Source organism: Phyllostomus hastatus, unplaced genomic scaffold (genome assembly GCF_019186645.2).
Source record: "Phyllostomus hastatus isolate PE091 unplaced genomic scaffold, TTU_PhHast_1.1 phas_contig_948, whole genome shotgun sequence".
Lineage (NCBI taxonomy): Eukaryota > Metazoa > Chordata > Mammalia > Chiroptera > Phyllostomidae > Phyllostomus > Phyllostomus hastatus.
The window spans coordinates 9,478,239-9,491,146 of NW_025333993.1; the positions used below are offsets into that span (position 1 = coordinate 9,478,239).

Consider the following 12,908-nt stretch of genomic DNA (forward strand, 5'->3'; position numbering starts at 1 on the left):
GTGCGTTTTTCCTGCGGGGCTAAAGACCCAGAGCGAGGTGGGGGAGGCCAGGAGGTAGTGGTAGACATTGCTCAAGTGGACGGATGGGAGCGTGAAACCCCGCGTCCTCGCTTCCAGGGCAGGATGCTGTTTTCCCACGACTACGTGTTTTGGTGCGGGGACTTCAACTACCGGATCGACCTCCCGAACGAGGAAGTCAAAGAGCTGATCCGGCAGCAGGACTGGGACTCCCTCACAGCGGGGGACCAGCTGACCAACCAGAAGAACGCCGGGCAGGTGGGTGCTCGCCGAGGGGTGCTTGCATTGAGAAGGGGGGTGGGGGTGTTGGCTATGCAACACGCTCTTTAAAGTCACGGTGTTGCCTTTGCCCTGGCTGGTGCAGCTCAGTGGCTCGAGCACCGACCTGCGAACCAAAGAGTCGCTGGTTCAATTCCGAGTCGGGGCACATGTCTGGGTGGCAGGCCAGGTCCCCTGTAGGGGGCACGTGACAAGCAACCACACACTGATGTTCCTCTCTCACTCTCTTTCTCTCCCTTCTCATCTCTCTATAAAAAAAAAAATAAATAAAATATTATTTAAAAAATCACGGTGTTACTTTTTTTCAATCTCTTGGGGTCTCTTCATGCTTAATAAATATGTATCTACAGTTTAACAGGTGTAGAATTACAATGCTTTTAAAAAAAAGGGAAAGGAAATGAAAACCCACATTACTTCCCAGGAGGAAAAATATATTATGTCCTCATAAGATTATCTCCCAAGTCGAAGAATAAACTTTTTTCCAATAATAGTGACTTCAGTCTCTTTGTCTTCAGGGCTGCCGATTTTTGACCTGAAGATCCCATGTAATATGCTTTATTTTTTCTTCTCTCATTTCTCACATCATCTGCCTTTTTGAAACTTATTCCTTAAAACTTATGACCACAAAATTTTGGAAGAATCCGTTCACGTTTTCTCAGAGTAGAGGCGACCGTGGCTGCTGGATCCAGTGGCTTCAGGGCCCCGGCCTCGCACTGCAGCCTGGGCACCACCGGCCCCCGTCCGCCCCGGGGCCTCGCGTGGGGACGGGGCTGGGGGGACAGCCACGGGGGCTTCCGGAGCCCCTCCGGGTCTGCCTCTCCCAGCGCCGCGGCCGGGCGTTCCTGTACTCGGTGTGACGGAAGGTCCCACGAGTGGTGCGGGGAGGGCCACGTCTCCGGTTACCGTTCCCCGGGCTCTGCCCACGCGGCCCAGAGTGCCTGTCAGATGCGCATGCTCCATGGGAGCGCGTCCCGCACGCCGTGGACACTGTGGGATGGCTGCCTGGATGGAAGCAGAACTTCTCACTCTTCAGGTAACATATGCAAGTCATGTCCTGTGTGTGTGTTTCTTGTAGATTTTTAGAGGATTCTTGGAAGGAAAAGTGACCTTTGCTCCGACCTACAAATACGACCTGTTTTCCGAAGACTACGACACCAGCGAGAAGTGCCGCACGCCTGCGTGGACAGACCGGGTCCTGTGGCGGAGGAGGAAGTGGCCTTTCGACAGATCAGGTGGGGGCACTTCCCCGTTTCAGCGGGTCATTGTGCGTGCAGGGGGCAGCGGGGGTGTGGGTGCCAGGTGGGGGGCTTCCTGTGATGCATGTTCACAGTTCTCGTTCGGTTGTGCTCGTCGTGTGGGATTGAGCGCACTGGGGTGGCAGTGGTTAGTAAGACCACACAGAACAGATCACACTGGCCGGTGGCACCGGCGGTGGCGGGTTCCATGGTCCCGGGTCGGGCGCGTGCAGGAGGCAGCCGATCCCTGTTCCTCTCTCACGTCCGTGTTTCTCCCTCGCTCTCCGCCTTCCTCTCTCTCTGCGATCGTAGCGGGATGGAGCAAGAGAGAGGGGCCGGGGGAGGAGGGGTGGACGCGGACCACAGCGTGGTGAGGAGTGCGGAGGGGAGGGGAGTGGGTGGGGGTGGGAGAGGATGTACGGGGAATAGATGGTAATGCAAAAACACAATGAAAATACACTATTAAAAATAAAATAAAAATTTAAGAAATGATAAAATCAATAAAAAACATATCTCAGGTTAGAATTTTTAAAAAAAGACCATCTAGGTTTCAAGTGTACAGTTCCGTGATACATCACCTGTTACTGCACTGGGTGCCCACCACGCAAACTCAAGTCTTCCTTCACCGTATACTTGCCCCCCTTTACTATTTTTTAACAAAGGTTATATGAGATAGAATAAATAAAATTTAAATATAAAACAGATTTTTAAAAATATTCTCCAACTTGCTTTTTTAAAATATTTTATTTATTTATGTTTAGATAGAGTTCGTGAAGGGAGGGAGAGGTGGAGAAAAAAATCAATGTGTGGTTGCCTCCCCACACACCCCCTGTTGGGGACCTGGCCCGCAACCCAGGCATGTGTCCTGACTGGGAATTGAACCTGTGACCCTTTGGATTTCAGGCTGGTGCTCAGTCCACCGAGTCACACCAGCCAGGGCCAACTTGCTTTTAATTATTTAACTTTTCAGCCTGTTTTCTTTCAATGATATTATTTCACATAAAGAGAAACAAGAAAACATTTCAGGAAATTTTCAACTGATTACTAGTTAAGGTTTAATATGAATCAAGTGGTGTGCAGGTATTAGGAGCTGCTGCTTTTCTGTTGAATTATTTACCAAATACGATTTGGTCACAGGCTTTAAGTATTTTTCAGAAGTAAAGCCTCCTTCGTTTTTATTGAGTAAAGCATAAAACAGTAACGTCACCAAGAAAGCCGACCCTGAAGGCAGGCAGACCTCCTGCCTGTTAACACGCGCACGTGCGGGCGGGGCCTCGGACATGCGCAGAGCCGGGGGGCGGGGCCAGCTCCGTGCTCCCTGTCCTGCCCTGCTCACGGGCTCCCCCTGTGTCCTCTTGCCGCCACTGCAGCTGAGGATTTGGATCTCCTCAACGCGAGTTTTCAGGATGAGAGCAAAATCCTGTACACGTGGACGCCTGGCACTCTGCTGCACTACGGGAGAGCCGAGCTGAAGACCTCCGACCACAGGTTGCGGGCTCAGTAGTATTCCTGCCGGGGCGCCACGCGGGCTTCCCAGGGTGCCGGGCAGCGGCGTTCTGACGCCCTCGCTTCCTGTACGCCCTCAGGCCCGTGGTGGCGCTGCTGGACGTGGACGTGTTCGAGGTGGACGCCGAGGAGAGGCAGAGCGTTTACAAGGACGTCATCGCCACGCAGGGCCCGCCCGACGGCACCGTGCTGGTGTCGGTCAGCAGCGCCGCCCCCGAGCTCAGCTTCTTCGACGACGCCCTGATCGACGAGCTCCTGCAGCAGTTCACAAACTTCGGCGAAGTGATCCTCATAAGGTAAGTAAACACTTATCACCCAAAAGCAGCTCGTGATGCGTCAGTCCTATTTTCTGCACTAGAAATTGCCTTATGTAGTGTTTGAGTAGCATGTGAGGATTTTTGTTTCCAAAGTTTGGGGAGATCACCCTGGGGAAGTGTCGTTCAGAGAGCTCATAGGTTTTGAACTGAACCCTCCACCCAGAGAAGTTGAAGGTGAGCAGCAGAGCTCCAGCGGACGCCGATGACCAGGCGTGCACATTCATTCCGATGTGCCCTCGCAAGGTGGCTGTGCAGTATCACACGTAAGCCGTGACGGGTCGCGGGTGTAGTTACTACGATACTTTTTAAAGGAAAGGAACAGTAAAGCGGAGTGATTTTCCCCCTTCCTCAGTTTGAGAAAGGCTGTGCTTTCAGTAACTTTAGCTCGTAAGCCAACTACTGTCACTGGCCAGTGAGCACTCGGGAGTCGTCCGTGTCAGCCTTGGTTTCCACTGTCGCCTGAACCGTCGCCTTCTGCAGAGCCAGGTGCCTCTTCCGTTGTTCAGAAAAGCCGCCTCTCCCAAGGGGGCAGCGGTTCTGAGAGACGGAATGGCCTGTGCATGCGCGCCCGAGCTCCCAGAGGGGCGGCGCCACCAGGCTCCTCTCCGGTCCGTGCGTCTGCCGTCTGGGTTTGCTCCGCAGGCGTCTGGTCCGGTGCTGGAAGAGCGGTGGCGAAGTGGGAGGCTCGACTCCGGGCCGACCTGGTTGGGAAGTGCGTGTGGGTGGCCCTGCCTGGACCTGCCCGCGCACGCCGGTGCCCGGGGAGGGGAGGGGGCCCTCGCAGAGTGAGGGGCGGGCCTGAGACAGCCGAGCCTTGCAGAGGGTGGGAGAGCAACGCAAGGAGATTGTAGTTAGACTTCCCTCAGATCTCTGGGCAAGATCCTACCCCGAAGCTTTACAACAAAGCAGAAAATCTCTAAAAATTTTAGGCTTTATAGGAAGGACACAGTGAAACCTCCCAGTTGACAGATGACAGTAGGCTTTGCCAAGTAGAGAAATGCCAGCCACCAGGGGCAGCATGCGGCCTGTGTGAGTGGGCAGCAGAGTACAGAGAAGTGTCCTTATGAGCCAATGGAACATGTTGCACGGGGCTAGGAGAGTACAGAGTGTACGGGGTGGGGGGTGAGGGGGGAGGCTGGTGCGGGGAAAGGACTCGTCTGTCCCTAAAGACCGTGGCGTTGACTTGGAGCCGGAAGCCTTCCCCTCGATGCTTGTCATCCTTAGAAAAGTACTGGTGACCAAACAAGGCATCGCCCCAACGTAAAGCCGTGGGTGCCCCCCACCAGGGACGTGCTGGGTGCTGCTCCTGCAGACAGCTGAGTTGGAGGAGCAAAGGCGGACAGTGAATGCGCACAAGGAGAGGGCTCCAGCCACTGTGAGACCACCCAACCCTCACCTTTCGGTGCGGGGTAGGACAGCCACCAAGGGGCACTGACCTGGAAACGCCCTGCCTGTGGAGGAGAGCTCTCCAGAGATGCCAGCGGGATGGAGTTAGCTGTGTGGGGATGCTCCTCCTAATGCTGGAGGGCGGGGGCTCTCGAAGTGTCCGCCCTAATGAGTGAAACGGGGAAGCCGGTACAGCTTCTAAACGACCCGCGGAGAGCCGTGGGTAGTGACAGCAGAGTCGATGGTGGATGCAAAGTCAGCCCCGCCCTGTGAGCACCGAGGCTGTGGGGCCACCGCAGAGGATACGGAGCAAGGGGGGGTGGCGCGGGGGAGCAGCAAGGGGGGGTGGCGCAGGGGAGCGAGGCAGCCTCCCGGTCCTGGAAAGAGCGCTCCACCGTCTATCTGCAGACCGGGAAAGGCCCCCTTCGGAGTGTTTGGGGGGGTGACGTCTGTCTGCCCCCGAAACAACAGCGTCCTGCGGCGTCCTGGCCCGGTGCCGGAGAGCCCGGCCGTGTTCCAGCGGGCGCAGAAGCCGGTCCCTGGCCTGTGGCTTACCCGGGAGGACACGTGCATGCACACTTCTGTGTTGGGCCTTCCCCTTAGTGTCCGCAGCTCACACCGCCGCAGCCTGGGTCGAGAGTCAGTGTGCATGCGCACACCCACACTCGGGTGTTTTCTCCCTTTGAGAGTCTGCGGAGTTCTGCCTGCGATTCACACGGTTGGGCGTATTTCCACTGATGAGACGGTTTCTGTAGACAAGACTGATCATGTCGCCGTTTTAGTCTTTCGTGTGGTGACATCATTGAGCGTCAGTGACCGCCATCTGCAGAATTTGTCCTGATGTCCTCGTTCTTTTCTACGCTCGGGATTTCTTCGTCCAGAACTGCAGGCTCAGAATCCTAGCAGAAGCCACCGCGGTCCCAAGACAGCGAATGGCTGTCCGTGAACCAGGACACGGACCCTGACCCAGGGCCTCTGGAGGTGGGGGGGAGCAGGTTCTGGATCGGTGAGCTCGAATGGGCCCCCATCTTCTTTCTTGGTCAGAGGAAGTGGCTTCAGGGGCGTGGCTGCGACAGCAGGCGTGCACCGCGCTGGGCAGGGGGTTCGGGAGACTTGGGTCCCAGTCTTGGAACTCATTTGCCTTGTAGGGTCCTTCTAACAAGCCATTTAAGCTCTGGCCGTTTTTGCCCCTTGTCAGTGACAGGGAGGGCTGGACGTGGAGGGTCATAAACGGAGACCCACCCGCAGGCCCCTGTCTGCTGGGTTAGCGCGGTGCTTACTGGAAGGACACAGAGTCAGAAGCTTCGGGCCCTCTCCAGGCCACCCCTGGATCTGCTGCTCTCTCGAGTCTTTTTCCTCTGGCCTCCGTGGGCCCCTGTGAATCATAATCACTGGACCCGTCCCTGGGCCGCAGGAATCTGAGGTGTAAACTGTGTTCCGTGACTGTTTGTGTTTCTCTTTCTTGAAGGTTTGTGGAAGATAAAATGTGGGTGACGTTTTTGGAGGGAAGCTCTGCCTTGAATGTTCTAAGCCTGAACGGTAAAGAGGTGGGTAGCATCTGCTGACTCTAAATCCTCCTGTGACTCGGTGTGTCTGAGGGTTATGCTTTCGTAAACACGCAGCCAGACTGTCCAGATGTGTGCCCAGTCCCAGAGGATGGGAGGCCTTGTGGAGACCTGCAGTCTTCATTATCTAGACCAGGTTTCTGACCAGCTCAGGACTATTTTGGTCCCTCCCTAGAGATATTAACCATTGATACAGGTTGAGAAGAAAACATGTTTACCACCTAATTTGATTTTAATTATTTTTATATAAAAATTTAAATTCACAACTGGGATAGACATTCTGGCCCATCTGTATAGTAGATGAGTTGTATCAAGTGAAGAAAATGCTTTTTTTTTTTTTAACAAAAACATGAGGAAGGAAGGTATTCATTTTTCCTAGGAACGTGTTTTATTGGCTTGGACAGTGGTGCCTGGGGACCCTTTTCAAGCACAGTAAAATAATTCCCATGGCGAATGTGGTCCAAAATGCAGCCATATTGTAACGGCTGCATCTGGTGTCCAGTGGGTGCTGGCCTGGCCCGGGAGCCGCTTCGTAAGGCGTGCACATGTCTAATCACTGCGTGGTGCACCTGGGACCACCGTGACATAACACAGAATGGCAGCTATAATTGAAAAGTTAAAAATTAAAGTGAATAATCCCCATAGATAGTAAATCCATTCCATTGAAGCGTTTTAGAAATCACTGATTAGCAGAGAAGTTCCTGACCTGTGACTGAAATGTCGTTGATGGGGGACATTTATGTCGGGGGGGGGTTCCGTGAAGTGCCATGTCTCAGTTTCCTCCAAGTGCCTCTGGACAGCCCTAATGTCTGAGCACGTAGCCACAAGATGGGCGGGCGAGAGTCCGCCGGATTACCCCAGCTCCGCCACCTGCTTCCACTTCCCTGGAGGAAGAATTTCCACACGTGTTTTGCTTTTGAAATAGGTTCTGTAGGATCTTGTTTGTTTTTCCCGAATGTAATCATAATACGCTCATGCAACAATAATTCGAGAAATACGGGAAAGTGTAAGGAAGGAAATGACAAGGACCACTTGTGAACTTACTTAATATTACAAAATCATTTTCCTCAGCCTTCACATATACACTGCGTATTCCTATTAGGACAAGTAGCATCCCACGTACACATATTAACACAAATGAAGCACGTGCACACATGGACACACACCCAAACACGCCTGGGTGCATGTTGTGCGTGCCTTTTCTCACGGCCTCTTTTACTTGAGACTGTACCGTGGACATCTTTCTGGATGAACAAACACGCCACCGTTAATGGCTGCTTTGGTTTTGTTATGTGGATAAATATGTAAATTTACTTAACCCAACTCCTACTAATAGATTGTTTCCAACTTTTTAAAAAAGATTTTATTTATTTATTTTAGACAGAGGAGAAGGGAGGGAGAGAGGGAGAGACACATCAGTGTGTGGTTGCCTCCTGCACGCCCCCTACTGGGGACCTGGCCTACAGCCCAGATATGTGCCCTGACTGGGAATCGAACCGGCGACCCTCTGGTTCACAGGCCAGCACTCAGTCCACCGAGCCACAGCAGCCAGAGCAGAATGTTTCCAACTTTTAGTTATGAGAGCCAGCGTGCTAGGGAAGTGCGTGTGCACTGGGAGCTGGGTGCCTGCCCCGCGGGTCCCCGGGACGGCGTCCTCGGTGCAGACGCGCTGCGTCAGAGGGCACAGTGCGTGCCGGGGCCGTTGTCGGACTGCTCTCCAGAAGGGGTGTGTCCGGTTGCGCTGTGCCGCGGACCACCCAGGACCCAACGTCCTGCGCAGTCCTGTGTGGCTCGGGCACGGTCTGAAAACCCAGAGGCGGTGCGTCGCCTCTGCGTGAAGAGCGCGAGTGCCGGTTTCTCTCTGATTCCTGGCGCTGCGCCCCTCTGGGGAGCCGCTGGGGTCCTCAGCCGCTCTCCCGCCGGGCTCGTCCTTAGACGCCCACTTGACCTGAAAGGTGTCCCTCCTTTCCCGTGTGTGCTGCAGACACCCTTCCCGGCACGCCGTGCGACTGCTGAGTCGTCGCCGTGTGGAGACGACTGGTGTCATTTCCGTGTCATTCCAGCTTTTGTCGCCCAGCGGGCCCTTCCTCACCCCCTGACGGCAGTTCAGAGCAGCGCCTCAGTCGGCATTCCGGCCGACGTGGGTTCCCTCCCTGGTCCTTTAACTTTCCTTCGTTCTGCATTACTTTTACTGTATTTTCTCCATTGCCATTCATCCCTGGTCCCCTCTCCCACCTCCCCCCACCAACCTCCCCACCCCCCGCCCCCCCCCCGCAGTCCCCACAACTATTGTTGTGCCCAAAGTTCTTTTTCCCCTTGTTTCTGGATCCTTCCACGCCCGCCCCTCCCCGCCGAGCTGTCAGTCTGCTGATTCTCCTTGTTTTGTTTTCCTTTTTGTTTGCAGCACGTCCCTTTGCCCTCGAGTCTACCTATGTCCCCATCACAGCCCTAGAAAGTGTCCCCTTAAAGGGTGTTCAGAGCTCTGTCACGCTGCGTTTGTGGGCAGTGTTTGGACAGAGTGTGCCCCGTCCTGTGGAGGCAGGCACGCTGAATGGTGCCCAGCTAAACGGAGCCCGTATGACCAAGGCGGTCATTTCATCCCCAGAGAGTCCATTTTCATGCCAATGTGTCTTCATCTTCTGTCTCCTTTGTGCAACCAGTTGCTGGGCCGGACCGTGAGTATCGCTCTGAAAAGCCCCGACTGGATCAGGACTCTGGAGGAAGAGATGAGCCTGGAGAAAACCGGCGCCCCACTGCCGCCCTCCACCAGCTCCACCCTGCTGGGCGAGGACGCCGAGGTGGCGGCCGACTTCGACATGGAGGGTGAGCCGCCGACACGCGCACCCGTCCCCGCCCCCGGCCTCCAGGCCGCCGGTCTTCCTGCCTGTCCCACACGTAGCAGCGTTGGGTCTGGGCTGGCGTTGTGCCTGGACTTCAGGTGTCTTAGCGCTGTGCCAGCCGAAGGTGCAGCCCCTCCCCAGTGCTGGCTTGTGCCGGTGGGCGAGGAGAGAACAGGGCGCAGCTGTCCTGTGAATCAAATAGCACGGGAGGAGGCGGCTGGTGGCATTCACAAGAGCCACTCCGCGGAGCAAGGGGCCCAGATGGTGGTGAATCGAGGTGTGGATGGAGGTGCGGATGGAGGTGCGGAAGCAGGGCGAGTCTGTCAGCAGCTTTACAGAAGTTTGTCTCAGAAGGGGGGGCGCAGAACCCATGTGTCCCACCCACAGGAGGGGGAGTGCCAGCCTCGAGGTCGGACCGCAGCCCGGGGCAGGCGGCAAGAGCACCACCTTAAGACTGGTGTCTCCTCTGGGAGGCGTGCGAGCCGGGGGGTCTGCAGGAATGGCGCAGCCCACAGTCTCCCAGGGGCTGGGAGGTCGGGGCGGGAGGCCCAGTGCTCCTGGAGCCCAGGTGCAGCTGGGAACGCAGGTGGCCAGGACTGCCGCCAGTGGGTCATGCGGTGTCTCTAGCAGCGCCTCGCCGCAGCCCACATGTAGTTGGGAGAGCTGAGGTGGTGGCCTTGACACAGAGTGACGCAGGGTGACGCAGGGTGATGCAGGGCGACGCAGGGCGACGGGAGAGGAGTGCGGCACAGGCACAGGTGTGGCGGAGGGGCGGGCTGGACGGGGGCAAGCGTTCAGGAGTCCCAGGCCTGGGTCCTAGGGACGTCACCAGGAGAGAGAGTCCCCGAGACTGGAGCTGGGAGGTGGCTGCCGGAAGGGAGGGTGGGCGTTTGTCAGCTCAGAGGGAGTGCGGGCGGGGCGGGGTTGGAGGTGAGGCTGCCGTCGAGGTGCTCCGGCTGTTGCAGGGTGGCGCCTGTGGCTCTGGTGTCACCCAGAGAGACGCCGCCCACTGTCTTGCGCTCTGGCTTGTCCTCGGTGAGTGGGTCGGTTTGGAGCAAGGGTGGAGGTTGGAGAATATGACAATAGGGGCAGGTGGAGGGTGTTACGTGAACTCCTGGTGGCGTAGCCCCAAAGAAATAGGCCTTTTGTCCGTGAAGGTTCGTGTTCTGGAGGGGACACGCACATGCCCGGGGAGGGGGGCGTGGAGGTTCGGGAGGGTGTGTGGCTCTCACAGCGGGCGGGGAGGGAGGGCACGGTGCCCGGAGTGACAGGAAGCGGCCGGCTGTGCAGTGGTGCGCGGAGCGCCCAGTGTCCCCTGTGTGCGCTGTCACCGAGGCCTCCCGCCGCCCTGGGACGAGCCAGGGTCTTCGGTCACGTCTTCTCGGCAGCGCGGGCTCTGACCCGAGGTCCCTGCACACGCACCTCTCTGTGCCGCCTGCCCAGCCCGGGCGTGTTTCCAGAGCCGCAGCAGGACCGCCGTGTTTTGCGCGTGACCCCTTCAAACGGGATTGGTGGGAAACCCTCTGAGGAAGCAGGAAGGCGGTGACCGTGTCCCCCGTGTCCCGCAGGCGACGTGGACGACTACAGCGCGGAAGTGGAGGAGCTCCTGCCCCAGCACCTGCAGCCGTCCTCGGGGCCCGGCCTCGGCGCGTCCCCCGGCTCCTCGCCCCGCACCAGCCCCTGCCAGTCGCCCACAGCAGCGGAGGGCCCTGTCCCCTCACTTCCCACACGGCCGAGTCGGGCAGCGGCCAGAGCTCCCGGACAGCCGCCTTCCCGGGGTGAGTGCGGTGCTGCAGGGTTGCGTGCCTCCCCTCCCTGTGTGCGCTGTCCCGCCGTCAGGCCCCGTGCCTCGGGCTGACTTCCGCTGCTCCCACGTGCCAGACCGGCCGCGGGCTCGTGCGTGCGAGGCAGGGAGCCTCGCAGGGAGTGAGCCTCGCGGAAACGACCTCACCCCGCCGCCCTGCCTCGGCCTTTCCTGCGTGGTCGGGCGCGGCCCTTCTCGGAACCGAGGGTTCCCTGCCGCCACAGCAGGGAGCCGCGCCGTTGGGGCCCAGCTGTGACCTGTGCATTACCACCTCTGCTATCGCAGGAAGCGAGGGGAGACCAAACACGTTTTGTGGTTGGCATTCTAGGTCCTTGCTCCCCCCGCACTGGAAGCTTTGTCTCTAGACGCTGTTTCTGTCACACGAGTAAGGCACCGCCCCACGCTCACCAGCCTCTTCAGAGACACCTCCCGTTTCACAGATGTCTCAGGCTCACCCAGACTGCTCTTCCAGGGGGGTTCGCTGCACAAATGCGGGAACAGCAGAGGTGCAGAGATAAGTGGAGCCTTCCTCCCTCCCTCCTCTTCTCTCTCTCCCTGCGGGGAGCAGACCGCACGCACGCAGCGTGGACGACGCCTCGTGCCCCTTCCCAGGGCCGCCCAGTGAGTCAGCCACCTTCGGCCCTGGGCCTGGGGCGCCAGTCCACACTCAGCCGGCCCTGTGGCCTGCACGCACCAAAGGGTCACGTACTGGCAGAACTGCTTATGCCATCGACACTAAAACCGCGTGTCATTGCGCTGCAGCACGAATGGAGAAAATTAGCAGAACGGAGACGTAGGAAGCACCGTCCCCCGGTGCCCTCGCGCACCCGGAAGCTGGCCTTCTCACCCCGAGCACTTTTCCAGGTTCTCCAGTCGAGGCTCAGCCGGCCACGCTGCCGCCGCAGCAGAAAGACGCTCCGCAGGTCTTGGAGCCCAAGCGGCCGCCTCCGCCCCGCCCCACGGCGCCTCCTGCCCGGCCAGCGCCCCCACAGAGACCGCCCCCGCCTTCAGGTGGGTAGCAGGCCGTTGCGTCCACCTCCTCTCCCAAGAGCCCCTCCACGCGGCGACAGGTGCTCTGCATGCTCCGAGTCTCTAGCTTCTAGATTTTACTGTCCTTCTGTTGTTGCTACTCCCTTGGCTTTTCTCCGCAGAACGTGGTGGCGCAGCCGCAGGTAAAGAATGTTCTCCGCTAGCTTTCCGTGATCCCTTCCCAGAGCTGCCCCCTCACGCATGTGCGAGGCGCGTTGTGTCGCTGCTGCTGACCCGCTGCCGTCCTGGCTTCTGTTAAAGCCTCGGTCACTGCGGCCCGAAGAGCGTGCATGTGCCTGTTTACTGTGAAGTTCATGCATTTGTTGGAGTGGCCTTCGAGCATGTCCGTGTGTCACTTCAGCCAGCAGACGCATGCAGTAGTCGCTTCCATGGTAGATTCGATGGGGGCTTTTTTGTAATGACGCCAGGAGGCTCCTGCGGAGTCCCTGCCTGGCAGCTGACACAGCTGCTTTGGTGACTCCGCACCGTTTCAATTCTCTCCTGTCGCTTCCTCTCCGCTGCACACGCTCTCGCGGACTCTCAGGCGCCAGGAGCCCCGCGCCCGCCAGGAAGGAACTGGGAGGTAACCGCTTGCGTTCGTTACCACGCGCGCATCCTGGTTCCCTGATGCTGCGGGGCTTGGTCCCTGAGACTGAGAGACGTTGTAGGTTTAGCTGACGAAGGTCACGGCGAATGGCATTTGGGTTGCTAATGGCTCCAGCCTCCCTGAGTGAGAGCCCAGACTCTGGTTTCGCTGGCGAACGGAACCAGCGAAGACTCCCGGGTCCCTGGCGGGCTGGGCGGGCTGCCCATCCAGACCTGATGTGCTTTCCGTGCTGAACGCGGTCAGCCTGGGTGCGGAGGCTCGGTCCCCGGAGCACATGGATTTGGAAGGGGCTCCGGCACAGCGACTGTCCCGAGTACTTGCC

At 57.9% G+C, this 12,908-nt stretch overlaps 1 protein-coding gene across 11 annotated transcripts in view; it reads left to right on the forward strand.

The window, feature by feature from the left end:
* SYNJ1 (synaptojanin 1) overlaps positions 1-12,908 on the forward strand; it is a 74,442-nt gene that overhangs the window by 48,443 nt on the left and 13,091 nt on the right. For 8 of the 11 annotated variants that reach the window (XM_045852770.1, XM_045852767.1, XM_045852773.1 and 5 more), the window contains 9 exons: positions 118-276; positions 1,373-1,529; positions 2,903-3,020; positions 3,119-3,334; positions 6,210-6,288; positions 8,967-9,129; positions 10,715-10,924; positions 11,815-11,961; positions 12,524-12,562. In XM_045852770.1, the coding sequence (XP_045708726.1) occupies positions 118-276; positions 1,373-1,529; positions 2,903-3,020; positions 3,119-3,334; positions 6,210-6,288; positions 8,967-9,129; positions 10,715-10,924; positions 11,815-11,961; positions 12,524-12,562 (1,288 nt within the window). The remainder of the gene's footprint in view (positions 1-117; positions 277-1,372; positions 1,530-2,902; positions 3,021-3,118; positions 3,335-6,209; positions 6,289-8,966; positions 9,130-10,714; positions 10,925-11,814; positions 11,962-12,523; positions 12,563-12,908) is intronic. The other 3 variants (XM_045852775.1, XM_045852776.1, XM_045852777.1) reach the window with 1 other exon arrangement.